General features: G+C 40.5%; 1 protein-coding gene across 1 annotated transcript in view; it reads right to left on the bottom strand.

Annotated features, from left to right (window-relative positions):
• The window catches only part of NIPAL2 (NIPA like domain containing 2), a 51038-nt gene that overhangs the window by 15471 nt on the left and 13430 nt on the right, over nucleotides 1–22137 (bottom strand). Inside the window, exons 3-6 of the mRNA XM_042808909.1 lie at nucleotides 14218–14286; nucleotides 12295–12466; nucleotides 2756–2815; nucleotides 691–812 (exon numbers count right to left, since the gene is read on the bottom strand). Coding sequence (XP_042664843.1) covers nucleotides 691–812; nucleotides 2756–2815; nucleotides 12295–12466; nucleotides 14218–14286 — 423 coding nt within the window. The remainder of the gene's footprint in view (nucleotides 1–690; nucleotides 813–2755; nucleotides 2816–12294; nucleotides 12467–14217; nucleotides 14287–22137) is intronic.

The raw sequence follows: 22137 nt of genomic DNA, 5'->3' as shown, positions 1-22137 counted from the left end.
AGCATAAAGACCCTCAGTCCGCCTACTCAGTGGTTTTCTAACTCAGCTTCCTCCTGGAGAGAAAACTGGGCACTAATAATCTAACCCAAGTGAGAGAAAAGTAACCACTTCTGAAGCATCTTTTACATTCAGCAGGAGGAAAAATTTTTCAAAATTCCAGAGAGGAAGAGAGAGAGAAATTCCTCCTGCTCACTCTTGTCTTGTTCCTGATGCTAATTACATACATCAAAGAAACTGCACGGGATTTGAAGTTTGTATGCGGATAGTTTAACCAAAATGGCATTTTTGTATTTAATTCAAACTGCAGTTCAGACGAATCTGAATGGAAGTGAGACAGGCTATCTACATTTCAGCTTCATACAAAGCTCCTTTGGGGTAGACTCAGCAACATGTAGATAAAATGGGGCGATATAGAAGAACAGAGGACTATTTTCAAAAGTGCAGTTCCATTACATTCCAGAAAAACACTGTAACTAATACATATATACACAGACAGTGTGGCATGAACACATATTTTGGTTCAGCACATTTTCAGCTTGGAGACTGGAGCTCTCTTGCCTGTGAAAACCACGCAGGGAACAATGCCTGTACCTGCAGCAGCAGTTTTTCTGCCACTAATTCATATGGCTGCTCACAGCCGAAGAACCCCAGTTTCTCTGATTCAGGCAGAAATGTGAACCAAATACTCACCACGTATACCAAGAAAGGCCAGCTCACTAAGTCAGTCTGTACTCGTCTTGCTGTGAGCTCTTGGGGTACATTTGGAGCAAATGTCACCAACAGGAATGTCCCTACTACTGCCAGAGTTCCTCCTTTAAAGAAAAGGAAATAATGACCTGTTAATACATGTAACCGTGGTGATTCTTGCTCTCCAGCTTACTTAGAAACAGCTTCAAAAAGAAGACTGAAGTTTTCTTGATCAGATCTGGGATTAGGTATTTGGACTGTCTGTGGTTCTATCTAGTACAATTTTTATTAAAGACATAAAGAATTCTGGAATTACAAAATAAAAAGCTGTCAGTAAAGCCTCATGGATTAGGATCACAGTGCAGCAGCAGATTTTCATTTATGCTCAATTCTAATACCAAGTGCTTTGCAAAGGAGAATTGATGTTTTGTATTCTTCATAGGCACAGTGCAGGTCGCAGAAACTTCTCCTAACCTGGGAGAACATGTTATTAAGACAGATCATCAACCGGCATAAACACACTGCTCTCCTGAAGTCACTGTGTCCACAGAGATTTGTTCAGAGATCTGCCATGCAAACAGTAAGTGCAACAGATAGGTTCTAGTCCAATGCTTATGCAAAGCTGTCAGGGAGCCAGTGTTTCAGCCACTCCTTGCTGCACTTGCAGACCTATGAACTGTTTTATGAAAGTCTGATTTGCAAAAGACTGCTCAGCCATTGGGTTGCTGGGGCCCCTTTTCAAGGTCAAACTTGCATTGTTGTGCTTTTAATAAAAATCTGGAAGTTCTGCCTTGTGGACAGCCAGCTGACAAACACAGATGTTCATTGAGTTATCTAGATAGAAGTGAGCTGATCCTGAGCTCATAAGCTGTACTGGATTAGGGAAGATATTAGCTAATCAATTTTTTTTCAAGCAATCTTTAAAATTCTTGGCAAACCTACAAATCGGTGTGGAGTACAATGCTCAGGAATACAAAACAAAGCACATCCGGAGGGTTTTGCTGGCACTGCTATCACACACAATTTCTTTGGAAAAGCAGCGCTGTTCTATATTTATGTGCTCGCAAAAACATCACCATATTTCCCATCATACAGCTCATTCCTATGGAATGTAGCAACATTGTTAAATCCTTCTTGCATAGTCTAACTCACAGAAATAAAATAAATCAGTGCTGAGCACTAGTTAAAACAGCCCACAGTTATAAGGCCATAAGGGAAACACGATCAGTTGAGGGGAGAGGGGGAATTTTGAACGTAGCAGCTGAGCTGGCAAATTTGGATCTCAAACCTAAATAAATATTATATAGTATTCCTGGAACAATTCTGAATGGATCTCTCCAAAACATTCATGAGAACAGCTGGGATGAACTTGTTATAGTATGGACAATCAAGCCTAGATGCTGGAAGCTCTGCAGTAACACCAGATGCCCCATGGCAGGTACCTGTCAGGTGTGCTCTCTATATTGAGAATGTTTGGTGCAAAATCCAAATTCTGAAATATGCTTGTCTCTCACTATTACAAGCAGGGCAGTTTTGATACGTAAAATATCTTGGACACACACACACAAACATGACATACTTTTGTAATGAAGACCACATTTCCCAACAGAACTCTTGACAACATGATTGCTTGCTCTTTGAAGTGATAAAATTAATACCAAAAGGGAATTTGCCACTTTTAATTGAACTCAAATTTTTGTGCAATATCTATGCAGTAAGAAAAAGAACCTTATATTTGAATGAATAACTCAATAATATCATTAATTTTATTAGAATTTACTCACAAAGATAACGCTAAATACAACCTCACAAGTAAAACCAGACTATGAAAATAAATCTGAGCAAAGGACACATAAGGAATGAGTTATGGCTATAAGCTCAGAGGATTTGGGAGCGCAGCCTGTTTCACATGCACTGAAGATTCTCCCTCTTTTTGTCACTTCTTCCCAATTTTATAAGTAACTGCCTCAAAACACTCGGGAAGTGGGAGTGTGAAGTGGGGGGGTTGCGTGAGAGCTTCAGCTTGCTAAGCATATGGCCACACACGTCCATATTAGCAAACACTTACCCAGTATATCTGCAGCCCTCATGGTCCTCTTTAGGAATAAGACAGAAATAAATGCACTACCTAGAACAGAAATATCAAGTCTTTTTTTTATATATATATTGGATAGAATATCAAGTGCTATAGCAAAAAGCCACTCTGAGCCAAGTGTAAATATATCTCAAAGCTGTTGCACTGTACCATGATATAACCAGACAGGAGTCCATTCCAGCAACCAACCAATACTTAATTTTGTATAATTTTAGACATAACCAGCATGCTCTTACGTAGTTGAAGAGCTCCCACACAGACACTACATGAACTGCCCTGATTCAGTCATATGTGGAAGCATCAGGAAACTTGGGTACTGATCAATCCTGCTGTTCCACTCCCTATTTTTCCCACAACTATCTCCACGGATTCAGACAAGGCACAGAAGGATAAATTTCTGCTTCTCCAAACTTCAGTGTATTAGAAGCCTGTAAGTAAACTAGCAGAAATACAACTGAAAGGAAGAAAACCACTGAAAAAGCCTAATGTCATGAACAAGTGGGAGGAGGAACTAGTACGTATAGGAGGGCTACTCACAGTCTTCTAGAATGACTTGTAATGAGAAAGGGGAAAAATGGAAGTGAGCACTTGAAATGTTCGCAAAAATGGAAATGAACTCGTCTTTCCTCAGCAGCTCCACCCCTTGCCCAGGTTTCCCACATTGCCTGTGGCAGCTTCCAGCCCAATTCAGCAGTAGGGAGTGGGTGAGCAGCAGCAGCCATCACAACAGTATTTCTGGTGAGCAGCTCAGTCTGGACGTGTGCTAGAGAAGGAAGAAGGGGTTTGGAATGAAGATGTACCACTAAGATTGTCAGACACTTGTAAGAAGTGGCTCTCTTCCAGTATGCAATATTAGAGTATCTACATCTAAGGGGAGGCAAAAGAGGCTGAAAAGCTAAAAGAGGTGGAGAAAAGCCTTTGGGAGAAGTTCATTGGTAATGTTAGATTTAGAAACTTCAAAAAATGAGATTTAGAAACCTCATTGTCCCAGAAGGGACTGTGAAAGGACACACTGAACCTAAGTTGTGGGAAGCTGTTGTAAGTTCTCTGTTCCTGTCTACATTAGTTATTGGTTTATTCTTGAAATAATAGATCTTTTTGTGACCATCTTTGCATCATTATCATTCCAATGGAAAAATTAATCACTTGTTAACTACTAGATACACTCTAGATATATCAAAATAGGTTCATAACAAGATAATTAGAATGAGAATTCAGCATCATGTCAGTAGAAAATGAGACAAAACTTAAACTGCATGAAGAGTAATGGAGCTCTATGCAAATGAATAAGAACAGTAAAGGAATCTCTAACTGAAAATGCCATGCTGAACGCAAACTATCTGACACAGTTTTCTTTTTAAATGAAAACTCTGCTATAGAAGACACTGGTATCCAGGCAACACTGGCAATACTGGTGCTAACTAGTTTCTGAAAAGAGAGAGGATAAAAGGCAGGAGAGAAGCAGCAGCAACCTGAGTTAGTGCAGGAATTAATTACTGCTGTCAGAGCTCTCCCAAACCACATCTCAGACCACCCCATATGTAGCCACTGTAACAGTACAGACCTGTTGTTTAATGAACTGATGTCTCAGTGATTTCTTTTCTTGACTACTTTGTCTGGGCTCCCCATGGAGATCTAATAAACACAACACAGAGTTCGATCCTGGTATTGGCATCCAATTTGGAGTGATATGATTTAAGCCCACATTTCCACTGCCTGGATCTCTGGAGATGATAAATAGCAACCTGAGTACACCACAATCTCTGAGGCTGGCAGTAGGCACAGGAATGCATCCAGATAAGGATTCCAGTCACTCAGCCTGTCATCCACTTGAATAATGCAAATGTGGCAAGCTCTTTCTCCAGAGATAGCTGGTAATGCACAGGAGATCACAAGCTCAACAGAATATATGTATAATTAATGCTCTTTATGATGTGTAATATGTAGAGGGATTTAAAAAAAAGAAGAGGTTCAGAGAATGTATATTAGGCCACCTGGGATGGGAGGAATTGGTAAAATCTAAAGTAGGAGGGAAGATGCCAATGGAAGAGGAGCAGAGTGAAACCCAGGGGAGACTTTGAACAGAAAAGGCACCTGTCCCCGTGGATAAGCCACCAACACTTAATATGTATTCAGGTGAAGCAGAAAAGCAAAAACCTCACAGCCTCAGGTGCATTCCGCTCCTTAAAATGTTCACTTCTCAAGCCACTGTTAGCTGACAAACATTGTTCCTGCCATCTCCTCTGTGCACGGTGACCTGCCATGCTATGGGCAGGAGGCTGGGACCTCCTAAGGTCCCCTCCAGCCTGAGTTATCCTAGGGCTGTGGTCACCCCTGGCAAAAGAACAAATGGGCTGCCAAAGGCCAGAGCTAAGCACACCACATATATGAGTAAAAACCCTTCCCATCATCCCACCCCAGTTTCCCCTTTCCTACGGAAGGTCCTCTTGTTCCCCTCTCTGCCACAGGAGCTGTGGGCATCCTCTGATGTTATACCAATGTGGGAAGGAGATCACTGAACATTGTGTTCAACCATATGAATGAACAGACTAAAGAAGTTGGGCAATCGCTGTGCTGAAAAGTATTAACGCATCTTTCCAATTCTTCATTTATTAGCCTGCTTTTCTTTAAAATAATAATCATAAAAATCTGTAGACAGTCATAGAGATTGAGATCCATGTCACCGAGGACTATTCTCTGGTTCTTTTCTTAATTGGTCAGCAATTGAATTCAGCAACAAAGAAAAGTAAACAACAAAAAAAATTGTCAGAGCATAAGCTGGCAACAGCATGGCACTAAAGCAAGCAATTTATCATAGTTCTACACACTAATTGTTTTGGAACCACTGGTTCAATCACACGCACAGCTCTAAGTCTGAACTGTCAGCCTGTAGTCACTGAAGCGAAGACTGCACCTCCACTTGTCTGAGACAATTTGTATACTTTCAGCTGGATCAAAACGTTTTCAGTTTATTAACTAATGAGGTAAAATTTTAAAAACAAGGCATGGATCTTACTCCAGCTGAAAGCAGACACAGCTGGCCTGCTAGACCAAAAAAAAGGGCAGAAAATCATCACTGGAAGTGTTCAAGAAAAGTGTAGATGTGGCACTGACAGACATCAGTCAGTGGGCATGGTGGTGACAGGCTGGTGGTTGGACTAGACGATATAAGTGGTCTTTTCCAACCTCAATGATTCTATGATCTGTTAAGGGCTGAACATTACATAATCAAGCCTGGGCAGAGGAGAACCATGCAAATCAGATGCAATCAAATAAAATCAATAAAATGTCTGTATCTCTATAATAGAGCCTTTTTGACAGCTCCTGAAGCTCTTCAATCTGGAAACCTGGAATTATTATTTCAAATGAAAAATATTATGGCTTGCTATTACATCAAAATTGTGATGAATATAAACTATCAAATGGGAAAGGGAAAAAAAAGAGTTTGTTAAGAAGCTTAATTGTTATGTTGAAACAACCATGCTTTTTTACACACCGGCATAAAACAGTCTGTTCTGCATTCACTGTCTGTTACTACAGTGTATGAATTTCTATTTAAATTGAAAAATATGATAGGAAATGTCCATTTTCTGCATGGTATACAATTAAGGGCCTTAAGGGAGAGGTGTAATAGTGCTGCACACAAATTAGTCAATGCTGATTCTCCTCAGAGAGCGATAGCATGCGATTATCTCCATATGTAGGTTTTCTGCAGGAGAAACAGAAATAAAGAATAGCATGATGTGTGGGTTCTACCACCAGCAGACACTGAAGGGTGAGAATCCAGCTGAGAAAACAACTCCTCTGCCTCCTAGTCAAGAAATGTGCCGTCCAGCTTGTTTCTTGTTTGTTTGCTTGCTTATTTTTAAGAAAGGAATAATATAGAGCAATAGAAGTTAAAACAGAGAATAAATACTGAACATTAGGGTGCATTTTTTGCATTTAATCCAATCCAATCTTAAAAGACTCAAATAAAAAACAGTGTTCATTATTCATTTTTTCTACGCAAAACAATTTGATGAATATTTTTCATTTATTAAACTGTTTTCCTGGTACTGAAACCATCTATGAATCTCAGCTCTTCAATTTTAATTTCAGACCCTACCTCAAGCAGTGATTTCTATAACTGTCCATAACTATAAATCATAGAATACCCCAGACCGAAAGGGACCTTCAAGGATCACTGAGTCCAACTCCTGGCTCCACACAGGACCATCCAAAATGCTAGTATATCCTTAATTTTCCTCATTTTAAGTCTTAGATTAGCTTTATTTAAAATAATTAGTACAGTCTTCAGAAATGCACAGATAAACTTTGCTCCTTCTGTTTTTTTGATAGAGAGAAAAAGAAATTGAACATTAGTCTCAAATAGCCATTCTCTTAAGCTTAGCTGATTGGTAGCAAAGCTGAGATCACACCAGTTAGGCAAAGGCTCCTAAAAACACCTGTTTTGCAGAATGCTTCTCTATACTTTTCACTGGCAAGCTGGATAAATGCCAAAGGAGGAGTACTAGCCATGATGTGAAGATTTGTTTAATGTTTGCACCTCTCCCAATTTATGCAGTAGGGAAAACATTTCACTTGATGTGCAAGCATTTGCACCACTTTATGGGTCTGCCTGCAACTTATGAAGCAGTTTAAACTCACCCAGATGATTTCACACTTGAAATGCTGAGGAATGCTCAAACTATGAAGATGCTGCTGCTCAGGAAGGTCACATCTGAAAATGTGACCATAAAATGTGCTCTGTACAGGGAGATCCTCAGAGCTCTGCCTATCTACTGAGCTGAAGAGATTCAGGACCATCCTGGTACAGATGTGAGAAAGATCGTAAATCACAGAATCCTACAGGTTGAAAAAGACCACTAATCCATCCAATCTAATGTAGGCTGCCACATAGGCAGGGAAATACGGAGAGAAGATGAGGCAGGTAGTACATTTGATCACTGTAACCCAAATGAGCAGGAGGCTAAGGAGACAGATGATGGGGAGCAGCTCTTCCTGGGTAAGTATCAATATGTCCACAGGGGTTCTGGAGGCCAAACACTAAGAGCGGGACAAGAAAAAAGTGAACAGTTGAGGTTGCTAGGTTGCTGGTCATCAAAAGAATGGGACGTAGCTGAAGAATAAGCACCTGTAATGTCATCTCCATGGTTGAGTCTGCAAGTAAATAATTCACAACAGAATCTCCCAGAGAATATCAGCTTGAAGCTTCTACCATCTTATCCTTCTGCATTCCTATCTCACTCACAGGGAGGGCAGCAGCCCAAGAAAATCCAGGCTATGGTCCTACTGTGGGTCATTTTGGGAAGACAAGGGAGAGGCTTCAGGTGTGAGGTGAAGAGGTACTGTTAGACCCGGTGAAACCTAGGCCTCCTTTGTTGCCCATTAACATGGATTTGGAGAACATGAAGGAACATCTGCATGCATAGATAGAGTTAAATAGAGAGCCAGCTCTGCCCAGGACATCTACGAACAAATTCATCATAGCTGATCATTAAGACTACTGTTAGTTTAAACTATAGCTATTAATGGTGCACTAATACAAAGGAAGGTATTAAAGATTTTAGTCAGGTGGTGCCTGACCTCACGACAGATATTCTGCAAACTGAACATGCAACATTTTTAATGTGACGAAACATCACTACTGGAAGAGCGGTGGACAAGACATTATTTGCTTTTCCCCTGTGTCAATATCCTAATAAACAAGCAAGCAAGATCTCAGAGAAACTGCTCAAAAGAAAGGCCATTATGGTGAGTTTAATTCTGGAAACTGGGCTATAGAACATACACATTGAAGAGAGAAGGAAGAACCCTGGAAATGATTTTGTTACATCTTCAGAAAAGCACTTTAAAGAACAGTCTGGTGACTGCTTCCCAGTTCCCATTAGTAACAGAGTTCTCAGAATCTCATGGTCTTGGACCACAAAGGTGTTATGTTACATGGAGTGGGAGAAATACTTTTCTGCACAAATATCTGAGATTGTTTTTTCCCTAAAACACCATCAGGGATATCATTTTCCAAAGCCTAAAGCAATGTCTTGCCCCATGGCTATTTAGAAGGAGCATACGAAAATGAAAAGGGATCTCAACACTGTCAGCCTAAGTGAGTTTAGTGTAAAAAAAACTCTCTAGAGAATGATGAAAACTGCATAAGAAGCCTTCTCTGATTCCACTGGCCTCTCCTCACACAACTCCCCTAAGTTATTTCTGCAAGCAAAAGCGAGGGAATGAACAAAAAAACCACATGGGTCTAAAATTACCCAAGCTGCTTGTAAAAAATGATTTTTAATTTTTAAGTATAAAAAGCTTTTTAGTGATCACATCAAACATGTATTACCCCTCTTTTTTTTTTTTTTAATTAAAAATTTACCAATTTTTCCTCTGAAAGAAAACAACTGCTGTCTTCTCAAACTATTTAAAACCCTGAACAGATGCAGAGCTTGCATCATTGCAACCACACACAGAAATGCTTCCACTGTGCAAGAAAAGAATATATAGTCTTTGTAGCTTAATTCTAAGAAAAGAGAAAAATCTACTGGTGTTGTGCCAACTCATGGTCTGTGGTGATGAATTCTTTCTAAAGCATCCATCAGAAGCACCCATCTCAATAGGATGAAGCACAAACTTTTTGCTATTTAATTGATACTGAATTAAATGCAAAATTCAGTTGGATTTGGTTAACTGTGATTGCAGGATATAATAGTTTTTGGCTCCATCTATTTTAAGACCCAAGATGCTTTCTATTTCAGAAGTTTTGAGATACATTATGGGAATAGCCCAAATCTGGACTGGGCAGACTCCAGTATGCCTTATTCTCTTTCCACATCCTGGTTTTGAAGCAAAGAAAAATGTGGATCCTGAGTCACAGAGATCTTCAGGGACAGCTGGGCGCACCACGAAGCACAGCTTTTCTCTGCGCGGCCACAGGTGCTGAGCACCCAGTCAGTGACAGAGAACTCTATTCTTGTAGGTGCGTTGAAAACACATTCAGAAAAAAAGTGCTTCTCAGAAGGTTCAGATACAGATTTGGAGTTTGTTAACAAGTGATTAATTTCTTCATTTAAAAAAAAAAAGTTATGAAAAGTTGCACATTCAACAGTGTGCCTCAAAAGAGCAGCCAACTAGACGACACAAAGTCCACAGTCTCCACCTAAACAAGATCACATCATAATGAAAAAGTATTTTTTGATCTCTAAAAATGGAAGACCTATTCTCTGCACAGCCACTGGCAGCTGATGTGCTGCATCTTGGTCAGTTTGTCATTGCCCTAAACTCTGAACTATTCTAAAATTAAAAAGAGGCTTGCTCTTTCTCTGATTCTAATTTCAGAAGACAGGGAAGTATCTAGTGGTAGGAAGCGTTACTGGGAAGTTATTGTTGTAATTGGCCATCCACATCATTTTTACTTTCCCTTCCTGAAGGGAATGTTAGCTAGACTAAATACAACTTCAGATATCTCTATTGTTTGGGCTAAGAAAGGGATACTGCCAGCTGATATATGGGAATGGAATATAAGTTATTAAAGTGCTTTCTGGGGTCTTCCAGGATAAACATTTTGGGGTCAGTTAAAAATTAAAAAAAAAAAAAAGAAAAATGGATAAGAGTTTTGACAAAATATAGCAGTAAGGAAAATGATTTCTTGGTATTTGTTACAAGTAAGGGAAATGGAAAATGAAGGAAACAGATGCAGTGCTTCTTCATATATTGCAAAGGTACGGAAGAAGAAATCTCTTCAGATAAAAATCACCCTAAATATGACCTTTTCTTTGCAGCAGCTTAATAACCAAAGTAATTTTTTCCCTTCCTAATGCTTTTCATTTCTTCTTTCTAGATGTATATGTTTGCATTTTCTTCAGTATGGGCAACAAATTAGATCAGGTTCCCGTATGTTCAGAAACATCTGGAAATGCCTACAATTGTTAAAGATAAAACTGCAGCCACCAAAATCACACTGGGATCTGTCCTGTTAATTTACATTTTCATCTCAGGTAATATCTCATTCCTTTCCTAGAGAAATCTTTCCTACAGTGGTGAACTACAGTGGTTTTTTATCTTTCTCCAAAATTCTGCAATAGTTTAACATTAAAGGTTACAGTAAATTGCCTGCAGTTTCCTTCCCCCACAACTTCTTTGCTAAATTGCACCCACATATGTTTGGCTGCCTCTTCCAATACAGACAGACAGTCCACAGGGAAGATAATTCATTTTTCGACCTTCCCATGCAGAATTGCTCACTGCAGCATTGCTTCTGAGCTTGAAACTGGTAGCTAGACAAAGACCATGAAATGTTATCACTTGTCAATAGCAAACAAATGAGCTTCAGTGTATACAGAACTGTTGTTATATCTCAGCCCTGTGTGTTTCAGCTGTGGATGTGAACTATATGATTAAGGGATATGCTGCACTCTGTATCTCTGTTTTCCCACACTCTGTATGATACTGCCCTGTGCACTCTGCTTTGCATTAGCACAACATAACCACGTCTTTTAAAATGTATGTTTCTTTATCAAAGAAGCAAGAGACCTCATACCTGGGATAGCCCTCTAAAAACCCTAACTACAAAAAAAAAGTCCAAAACAAAAAACAACTATGAAGAATAAAGATTGTATCAATTGCATCCTAACAATACAAATGATTCTACTGAAGTCCTATCTGCACATCTGATTTTTGGGTGATCTTCAATGAAGCCAGGAGTTGGACTTGATGATCCTTATGGATCTCTTCCAGCTTGGGATATTCTATGATTCTATGAAATATCCATAACTAAGATAAGAATTCCAGGAAATTTCTGCTCCCTACTGCCATAAGTATTCTTTGGTCAGAGAAGGGTTCGTAAAACACAGTGAGAAAAAGAAAGTAATGATCAAATGAAAGAAAAATTGCTGCCCATTTACAGAGCATACTGTTCTGCAAAAGTGACTCTAGTGTGTGAGTCAGGACAAACTGGTACCATTCAGACCCCAAGGTACACCCAAGTGTGAGGGTACCTGCCAGTGCCAGGTGAGTACAGACAGGTGAATTTGCCCAACCCAACATTAAGCACGGGGACGGGCAAGGAGCAGGCAGCAGGAACTACTTGGTGTGATGGTAGCACAGAAAACACACTGGGTACTCAGGATCTGACCATAGCTCTGCAGGCAGCAGGATATCAGCCCCTGGCCTTGACAGCTTGTGTTGCCAGCACCAGTGGTACAGAACCAGGTGACTAAATGGCAGGAATTAGCACAGCACAGAGTGACAAGAGTCCCCAGAGCAAAAAAAAAAAAAAAAAAAAAAAAAAGAAAAAAAGAAAAGAAAAAAGAAAAATATTAGAAGAGTCTCTGAGTTAAGTACAGGGTTTGTGTTAAATTGTTAGCTCACATAATTATATATGAGTCATTTCTTTTCAAACCACAGCATTAGCATTTTCCCCTCATGTTCCTGCTGCGGTTCCTGTGGTATTATCCTCCAGTCACAAATAAGCATTCAATTAAATCAGGTACCCAAGCAAAACATGGGAAACATCTCACCTATGATAGATACACATCCTAGTGGAGCAATAAGGGCAGCGGGGGCAAATCCATAGGCTGTGAAATTGCCCAGCTCTCCAAGGCCCAGCAGGACAGCTCCATACCACCACAGCTTGCTCCTGTAGAAGGGCTTCAGCTCTGCTTGGCGAGCCAGTCGGAGATGAATGCATTTCTGGAAAATTAATTATTAGGAACAGGCATGAAAAGAAAGACTTCCATTGTGTTCTTATGGATAGCAAAAGTGGAGTAATTAAGGGGTTGTCATCTCTGAATTCCAGGTGCGTCGACGTTTTCTCTTTAAGCACGCCTTTCAGCTTGCTATTGCAGACAGATGGCTTTGTGTTAACTCAGATGTGTACTTCCTAAGCCATGGTGGAAACGACTGAAAAATTAGACCTCTGAACAAACCTGAAAAGCATGAAGTGAATGCTAGCTAGTGCTTCTCAGCCATCCCTGCAAGCCTCTGTGCTAGTCTCAAAGTACAGAAGAGCAGGTTGTGCTGTGAATTTAGCAACACCCAGGGAGAAGAGATGGGCCAGAATCAGAACTCTGGCAACAGACTGGGAGAAGGGGACTGAACAACCTGCTGTTTCTGTTCCTGATAAGTATTCTAGCTAGGAATACAATTCCAAGATGGAAAAGGCAGCACTTAACTACTTCTACTGTTGGGAGGACTGTTAATTCATTAGGGAGAATTTAGGATCTGGCTACAATCTCCTACCTGACCTTAGAAAAAGACCTCAGCTAAAGCATTATTTTCAAAAGAAAAACCAGCTTTAACAGTATCAACAAGAGAAATACATACTCAAGTAGTATTTCATCAGTACTTGCCACATAGAGAAGGTATCACTTACACAGCATCATTGTTTTCCCTCTGACTGTACAGAAAGTACCTGTATGTAACAGGATAATTTGATTTTGACCATGCTGGAGTTCTGAAACAGAGCCCAGGCATTCACCACAAGGAAGGTGTCATTATGGGGAAGAACATCACGTCCACCACATTGGTTCTGCAGAATATCATTTCCTTTCTCAGATACCCCATCAGCCTCTCTGCATGGGGAAATGAGTCAAAAAAAAAAAGAAAAAGATGGAAACAAACTGATATAGCTATCATAGTATAAATTATTGTAAAGTATGCACTTTATACCACCATCTGATATTTGATTTTGGAAGTGCCACTGCAGAGTCACAAGGAAGTTCTAAATCATTTTCCTCATGCTTCCATTTCAATCGGCAGGTTTCGCTACAGAATATGGGTCAAACAGTGATGTCTGTGATATGCCATAGCCTCAGTTACAACCCTTTATGAGAAAAAGCAGAACATTATGGCAGCTTCATGCTTTGGAAAATGCTCAGGGGATTAAATCCTAGGAAGAAGCTTAGCCCTTGAAGGAAAAGGGAATATAAAGAAAAACATAATTCTCCAAGCCACAGGCCACCAATGCACAGTAATATACACTATTTTGTATGTTGCATCTCTATAAACAAAAACAAACAAACAAACAAACAAACAAAAAAATTCTTTATGCCTGCATATATTTAATCACATTGATCACTTCACTAAGCAGTCTTAAGAATATGCAGTCACTTCCAGTTTAGATTGGACCTACTGAGACAGGTTTCTGTGATGTGCATTGGGACCAGATGGAGGTCACATCTGATCATTCTTACAGCACAGTACAAGGAGGTGCAGGAGGACTTATGAATTTTGATTCTGTTCTCATATGGGAATCACAGCAAATAACCAACTGAGATATACCACCTAGCCAAGAACTGCTGCGAGTTAACGCGAGTTAAAGAGAGGGAATGTTTATTAAATGCAACAAAATTTGTATTTTGAACTTCACCATAAAAACAAATCATAAAATAAGTTGCTTTCTAAATACAAACAACTCAGAATAAAGAGAAATAATTTCATACCTGCATACTCAAAGAGATGCTAATCAGAACATTTGAGGCAGCAGCAAGTAAAACTCCCAAGAGCTCAGTCTGCAGGATCACCAAACAGAGAAATACAAAACATACTTATTAGGTGAAGAAGAACAATATGACAGTGGTTTTCTGATAGTACATCATAACAGGATCAAAAACAAATTATTGCACTTTTTAGTCACTAAGTTCAGGCTGCACTAAGAAACTGATAAAAATTCTCTCTGTACAGTGGACTGTAATAAGAAAGCTTGTGCATGGTGCCTAGGGCTTGAGTAGTAAACAACTGGGAACTGGAAGAGCATCCCAATGCAGGAGGTGGTTTTGCAGCCCTTTAGAAGAAAATGTCCTTTAATCTTGCAAAAGGAAAAATTAGATGTGTCTCACACGAACACTACACACACAGATTCTTTCCTTTTTTTTTAAGTGTGTGTTTTATTACATAACCCAGAAGTAAAATCAACAGCAATCACACTGTTCATATTAGAACACAGTGATTTTATTTTTCAACATATCCACTATTTGACAGAGCAGCCTGTCATAAGTCATATGGGTCATAAGTCTGCTGACAGTTTCTTTAATGTACCATGTTATTTAACCAAATCCTTTTCTAATCAGCCTAATTTTCTTTAAAAAACTTTGCAAACTTTCTGTGAGGCTGAGAAATTAAAAGCATTCAAGTAGGACTCTCTTATTTTGGGAAACAGCCATTCAAAGATGTCATTTCAGCAAGTTCAATGAACAGATGCACAGCAGAGCTTTCCATCTATGTTTGAAATGTTGCAACCTTTGTATGCTGCCCTAAGTACACTCACCCATCCAAGGCCACTGGTATGGTGCCATGAGAAGACACATTAGCTTGCAGAGAGGACAAATGTAGTATCAGTGGACTTTTACAAACAAAGACAATGAATGAACATCTCCAAAAGCATGAAGAAAGAGCAGCCTTACCACAAAAGGTCTAGCAAAGGATGATAATCTTAAGAGGCATATTTGAATCCAACTATCTCCAGCCCCATTCACTTCTGCAGCTGCTTAGGCTCAGGAGGAAAAGCAGACAACAGAATCATACATGGTGAAATGCTCTGCAGATTGCAAAATGTCACGAAGACAAGTACTATGGGAACACGATGAGTCTTGCATTCTCCTTCCACACTGGGAAACTGCTATCAAATGGCCATCACCCAGGGCCTCACAGAAGCACAGGGGGGTGAGTTTTCCTCCCCAGAGCTTTGGTGTTGGTGGTATTAAATCTTGTGCAAAGTTTGACTATTCATATGTGGATTACTGTGTTCCTTTCTTCATCCAGCAAACAGACAGCATTATCAATAAAATAGCAGTTAAATCAAAATTGTTTTCTTGCTCCCTAAGACTTGGTTTTTCTAAATGACACATTTTCCTTTGTGAGGGGGTGGAGAGGCGACCTTATCAGCCTCATCATGAAGGGTTTAAGAATAAGGCGGCAGCAGGGAACAAAAAACAGGAACTGCCAGTTCATTTACCTCATCATTTTGTTGCCTTCACGTAAGTAATTGTAATACATCCCTGCTAGTTGCAGCACAGAGCATGGGCTCTGCAGCTTTTTCCAGATCAGCAGCCAATACAGCCCTCACAGGTGTATCTCTGAGCAGCACCTTACAGCTCCTTAATCCCAGCCAACGGTTGCAGAAACCAAGCAGGAGGCAACCAGACTCAGGGAGAAACTGTGCTGGTCTCAAAGGGGGTTCTCAATCCAGCTTTTAAGCTGCCAAAAGCACTTTCATCATTTGGTGTAAAATTCCCTAGGAGCCCTAACTCCTGATGGCAGCCAGCAGTCCTCAGACGAGGTGTACGTGCCATGGCTGCAAGGGATGAGCAACAGTGTCAGTGAAGAACATGGGTGGAAACAGTAAGGTCACCAAGCTCAATCTGCATGAGTGGGCAGACCTGTGCACTTACATCCATCCTGGGTTGCTGAAAATCCAGGTGTAAGGTATCATATAGAATGACTGTCTTGGCCTATAATGTTTCTCAGAGCCGTTCCTTTTCTCTTAAGATAAAACTTGCATGCAGCTGGTGGCAGAGGATGAGACTGTTTAATTTGTCATTATAAACAAAAACTGCAAAATTACACTCACTTACTGCTTCCAATGATGATCTGAGTATCTACCTCCAGGAACTCTGAATCAAATGCCCCTTTTATGGCTCTATGTAACACATGAATAGGGATTCCAGTAGGAAGTCTTCCCATGCTGTGCATCGCTGGTGCCCCCTCCAGCACTAAATGCTTTTGTACCTCAGCGGTTGGTTTGCCAATTACATGAGAGCTTTGCTTCATTAGATTAGAGTGAGCTTTCTTCAACTAGCCTTGTGGGCTGCTCCAGATTTCTCACCATGATCACCCAAGTTCTGAATTGGAATTATCTCTCAAAAGTCATTGCTCTTTTTGCAGTTTCCAGAAATTCCTGAGAGCAGCTCAAATATTTGGCCTTCTAATTTTCTGGTAACTACTGAGACAATGTATGCAATCATAGTTTCAGTACTTCCCTGGTACTGAGACCAAAATTTCCCTCAGCATTCCGTATGACATCTCCCAGGGCCAACAGTGCCAGCAATTCCTCATGGAGACCATAAGGGTAAGGCCTTCCCATACTAAGGCAGGAACAGGCAGCCAGGGGCACCAAGCAGCTCCCTGGGGATGGAGACAGAGGATGGGCAGGGCCATAGGCTTGGCTTGGCAAAAGCCCATTTCAGGCTGCAGCCTGGCCTTTCTGTGGCCTCGCTGGGGCAGACTCTGACAGTCATAAGGCAAATGTGGAGACTTAGGCCATGGGCAGGGCTGAGGAGCCAGGGAAAACAGTGCTTGCACAGGATCATGGCAAATCTATAGTGGCAGTCTGAGCTCTAAACTTACCCTCACTGCTCAGATCATTTTATCGTAATGACCACATGGTTCACCTGAATGTTGCTGTTGGCATATATACTGTGCTGCCTGCTCTAAACTGACATGTGTTAATGAGCTCTGGTTAATAGTGTGATAGCATCGTACTTCCAAAGCCAGGGCTGGACAGACCCCTACAGATTAAAAGCAGAGTGCAGTGCATGAGGGAGGTCAAATATCACATGGGAGACAAGATGAAAGTACAGTCACACCACACAGCTATAGCACGGCAAAACTGTCTTATGTGTGTTCATACTCAGACATGCCAATGTTAAAGAAAACAACACGGAACAAAAATTCAGTAAAGGAGAAAATTAGATTGTAAACTTCACAAATCAAAGAGCATCATAAGCTAACAGACTTTTCCTAATGCACAAGAGCTATCATATAAAGAAGTGCTCAAAGCGAGAAAGAAAAAATAGGATACAACATCTCAGACTAATAAAACCAGGCATGAATGAAAGACGATGACTTGCAACAGAAGAAAGATTACACTATCAAACTGAAACGGTTGCTGTATTGCCCTGAAGGCCACCAGAATCCTTGTATTCTAATCTTGTCATATAAAAGGCTTTAGCATTTGTGCTGTGTCCACAATTCAGTGTCCTTTAGAGGTTAGAGGACTGGTATAGCAGCCAGTTTTCTAAGTAATAAACATGACATTCTCTGAACACAGAGTTTCCAGTTGTGATATCCAGTTGTGATATCATCCATACAACTGCAGAACTTCCCACACAAAAGTCTTGAGACAAATCTCCACAAGGGAATTCAGTTGCAGACACAACTCCAGAGCCATGGTGCTACTTCACTCGACTAAGAAGTTCTACAGGAAAAAGACTGAAATACTCAAAACTGTTGGCATAAGATGCAAATCCCTTCATCTCCAAAACATCTGTCTGAACCTACAGGCCACTTTGTTGTACCCCAGATTTCAAACTGTTGACGCATTCTTCCAATGCTTCCAAATACATTACACTTGTCCTAGAAACATCCTTCCTGTAAGTTTTCCAAAAAGTAAAAGAATACAGACATTTTATTTCATTTACCTTAATTTGATTTGAAACAAGCTGTTAAAGTCACTTGCTGGCTTTGCAGCACATGGACAATAGACAGAAGATTTACCAATGTTTGGCAGATCTCTAGTTGCGCAACTGTACCCAAAGAGCAGTGGTCAAAGGTTCAATGTCTGGATGGAGATCAGAGATGAGTGTTGTACCTCAGGGGTCAGTACTGGGACCAATGCTCTTTCACATCTTCATCAATGACACCAAGAAGTGCAGTCATTATTTTCTGAATTACACAAAACTGCCTGGTGTGGTCAACATGCATGAGAGATGGGATGCTGCTGTCCAGAAAGACCTAGACAGGCTTAAGCAATGGGTCCACACAAACCTCATGAGTTTCAACAAATCCAAGTGCAAGGCCTTGCACTTGGGTTGTGGCAACCATTGCTATCAGTACAAGCAGGGAGATATAAGGAAGGAACACAGCCCTACCAAAAAGGACCTGGCAGTACTGGTGGATGGCAAGCTGACCATGAGTCAGCAATGTGCCCTCACAGCCCAGAAAGCCAACTGTATCATTGACTGCATCAAAAGAAGCGTGGCCAGCAGGTGGAGGGAGGTGATCCTGCCCCTCTACTCTGTGCTAGTGAGACCTCATCTGGAGTACTGCATCTAGATGTGGAATCCTCAGTACAGGAGAGATGTGGATCTGTTGGAGTGTGTCCGGAGAGGGCCACAAAAATAATCCAAGGGATGAAACACCTTTCCTATGAGAGAGCTGGGGCTGTTCAGCTTGGAAAAGAGAAAGCTCAAGGGAGACCTGATAGTGGCCTTTCAGTATCTGAAGGGGGGCTGTAAGTAAGGAGACAGACTCTTTAGCAGGGTCTGCGGTGATAGAACAAGGGAAAGTGGTTTCAAACTAAAAGAGGGAGGATTTAGATTGGATATAAGGAAGAAGTTTCTTATGGTAAGGGTGGTGAGGCACTGGAACCTGTTGCCAAGAGAGGTGGAGGATGCCCCATCCCTGGAGACATACTGGTCAGGCTAGATGAGGCTCTGAGTAAGCAGATCTAGCTGTAGACATTCCTGTTCATTACAGGGGAATTAAACCAGACGACCTTTAAGGATCTCTTCTAACTCAAGCAATTCTATGAATTTATGATTCTGTGTTTCCCTTGCTGGCTAAACTGGCTCAAGGAATGCCTTTCGATCCCCATTCGTAGCCCTCCACTCCTCACTGCCTCATTTGTGTTAAAACAACTGTTTGCGAGTCTACAAAGGCACTGTTCCAGGTTTGAAACAACCCTCCCAAAATATACCCCATTAGTGTCATGTTCTTCATAAACCACCTGCCAATGTTGAACGCTGAAGGTGGATTAAAATTCACAAGCCACAGCAAGTGCTGTAAAATGGTGACCCTGCGTGGTTTGCCAGCCATGAAAGTGACCAAAGGATCATGACTTTACGAGGGACTGCCCGGGGGATTCAAGAAGTGATAAACTTGTCTCAAGTAAGGTACTCTCACCAGTACGTGGCATCCCACGTCCCAGCTGCATAAGCCTCTCACACAAGCTCAGGCGTGGGGAAGGGGGCTCTGAAGGATCAGACAGAAGGCATCTATTTGCCAACTGGAGTGGCAGTGTATTGCTAGTCAAAATAAATGAGCGGCAGAATTACATATTGCTGCATATGATCCTCCTCTGAGCACTCATGCAGAGCCTGATGCTTATTTACCCTAACACCTTTTCACATCATTCTGGCAGTGTTTTAAAAGAGCCTTTTATATGCAAGGTCTCTTTTTATTGTTAAAGTAAAGCAAGGGACTTATGACAAATGAAAGCCAGGCTGAAATCTAAATTTTTGGCAATAATTCTAATAAATTTATTCCCAGCACAGTAAAATCTGCATTGGAGATTCAGTTATACAGTGAGATGCAAGTTACCCATACAACAGCTGTGTTTTCCTATTGCACATTAAACTGAAGTTTCCAGGCCCCTGAAATGAATACTTAGAAAGATTAACTGAATTTGTATCGAGTAAAAGGTATATGGGCATTATTTGTGGAAACTTTTCATGCTGGTAAATTAAACTGATGAAAAGAAAAAAAAAATCATTTTGAAGGCATGTTCTCTGCTAGCTTTGCAATGCCAGTTAAACTATTTGTCTTTATTTCTGCATTTATTTGTGATCTAAAGGTGTTCTCAACAAACGTTATGAATTACATGGCTTCAAATGCCACATCTGAATTCCAGTAATTAGGATTTCTCCAGACAGAGATGAATGGATCCTGTAACAAAAATAGGAGAAACGCCTCCTAAAATTACAATTCTGAATTAACTCTGAAGCAAGGCAAATTCCGAATCCTTAACAAAAAACATAGCTTTGAAAGAGTTACCATGTGGAATTAGGAGAAGCTTATCATTTAGCTATTATTACTTATAAAGCTCTGGCTGTACTCAGTGCTTTACAGATGTATAAAGAAAATAAATTCCTTGTTTTCAGGGGTTTTCACAGTACAATTTGTATATTCATATGATTCAGGCCCACGTAAAGTACTGAAGGAGACCTGAAACAATAGCAAAAGAGCAATTAACAGTATTGGAACATTTAATGAAAAGACATGTGGATCGTTCACTGTGACATGGAAGACAAAGGACATTCAAGGAGAGAATTAAAACATTTCTCTCTGTCTTTTTTAGGAGCAAAAGAAGAGAGGAGAGCTAGGGAACTAAGCCAGAGTAAATCTGACTGAAGACAAGACACTTCACATGTTTTACCTGAGTTGTTACACAGGATTCCAAACCACAGTAGACATAGTTCCTATCTACAACTATTGCAGTTCTCTTGCCTTTGCTAGGTTTTGTCTTCCATTAGCTTCTGAATTTAGAGTGCATCTTTATTTTCATGAAGGATACAAATTGTAAAGGCTGAGATAAAAATCTTGGTAAGGTATCAAAGGGTGTGGGAGCTTGAGAGGATAGATCATCCACAGAAATGGGGCACTTCTGCTCAGCTCCACGCTTCATTTTCATGCATTCTTATTTATATTCCTCAGTCCGATTAGTTAACATCCATAATGTATTCCAAACTGAGGTGATGAATTTTAATGGTAAAAGATAATTAAAAAATAACTTTTAACATGCTCACTATACATGTACACAGACATATCTATCCACTATAATATTACAAGCACTATGAACAGTAATTTCTTTTTGAGGAGTTACAGCAAAATCTCTCATCTCCTAAATTTCAATTTCCTATACTCAAGAATCAAATAGCAGAATTAGGAAATAAATGAGAGAACAGGGAAGGGACAGAATGGATTTTTACACTGTTCCTCAGATGAAGAGACTGAGACGCCGTGCTGCATAATCAGAGAGCATTTCATGTTTTAATATCACCTGTTAGATTGCAAATAAAAGCCTCTCCAGTGTGTGCACAATAGAGGCTCTAAAAATTTCAATCATAGTTGATAACATCTTAATAGAAGGATTTTCTCAAGGATCATCACATAACATCTCCATGGCAACTACAGAAATTACATACCCAGAAAAGCAAGAAAAGGATTGCTTAACTTTGTCAGTTTTCAGGTCCCTCAGGAGAAACAAGGATGTCTGACCAGCTTCTCCCACAAAAAGGCCAACTGGCTGAGGGATATCCCTCTGCTGCTGTGCTTGAGCTGGCTTCCTAGGTATTCCAGTCTGGACCTGCCTTGTTTCTGGTATAAAAGGCAAGGAACAATCCCAACCACTAATACATTTGATATATTAATTCCCAGAAATGATAGCATGGCTCATAGTGAGATGCTCCACCTGTTAGACATGTCTCTCTGGACACCTAAGAGTCCAGAAAGCTGAGGAGGAGGCAGATCAAAGCACGGAGCACACACAAGATTCATGGGGACAGTTCATGCTCTAGAAGATGGAGTAGCTCTGTCCGTACTCAGAAACACTGCAAACTCAGTAGGGAGCTACCTGAATGACTGAA

Source organism: Centrocercus urophasianus, unplaced genomic scaffold, assembly GCF_019232065.1.
Source record: "Centrocercus urophasianus isolate 14NV4802_14NV808 unplaced genomic scaffold, USGS_Curo_1.0 seq_11, whole genome shotgun sequence".
Lineage (NCBI taxonomy): Eukaryota > Metazoa > Chordata > Aves > Galliformes > Phasianidae > Centrocercus > Centrocercus urophasianus.
This window is presented reverse-complemented; position numbering and strand designations above follow the sequence as displayed.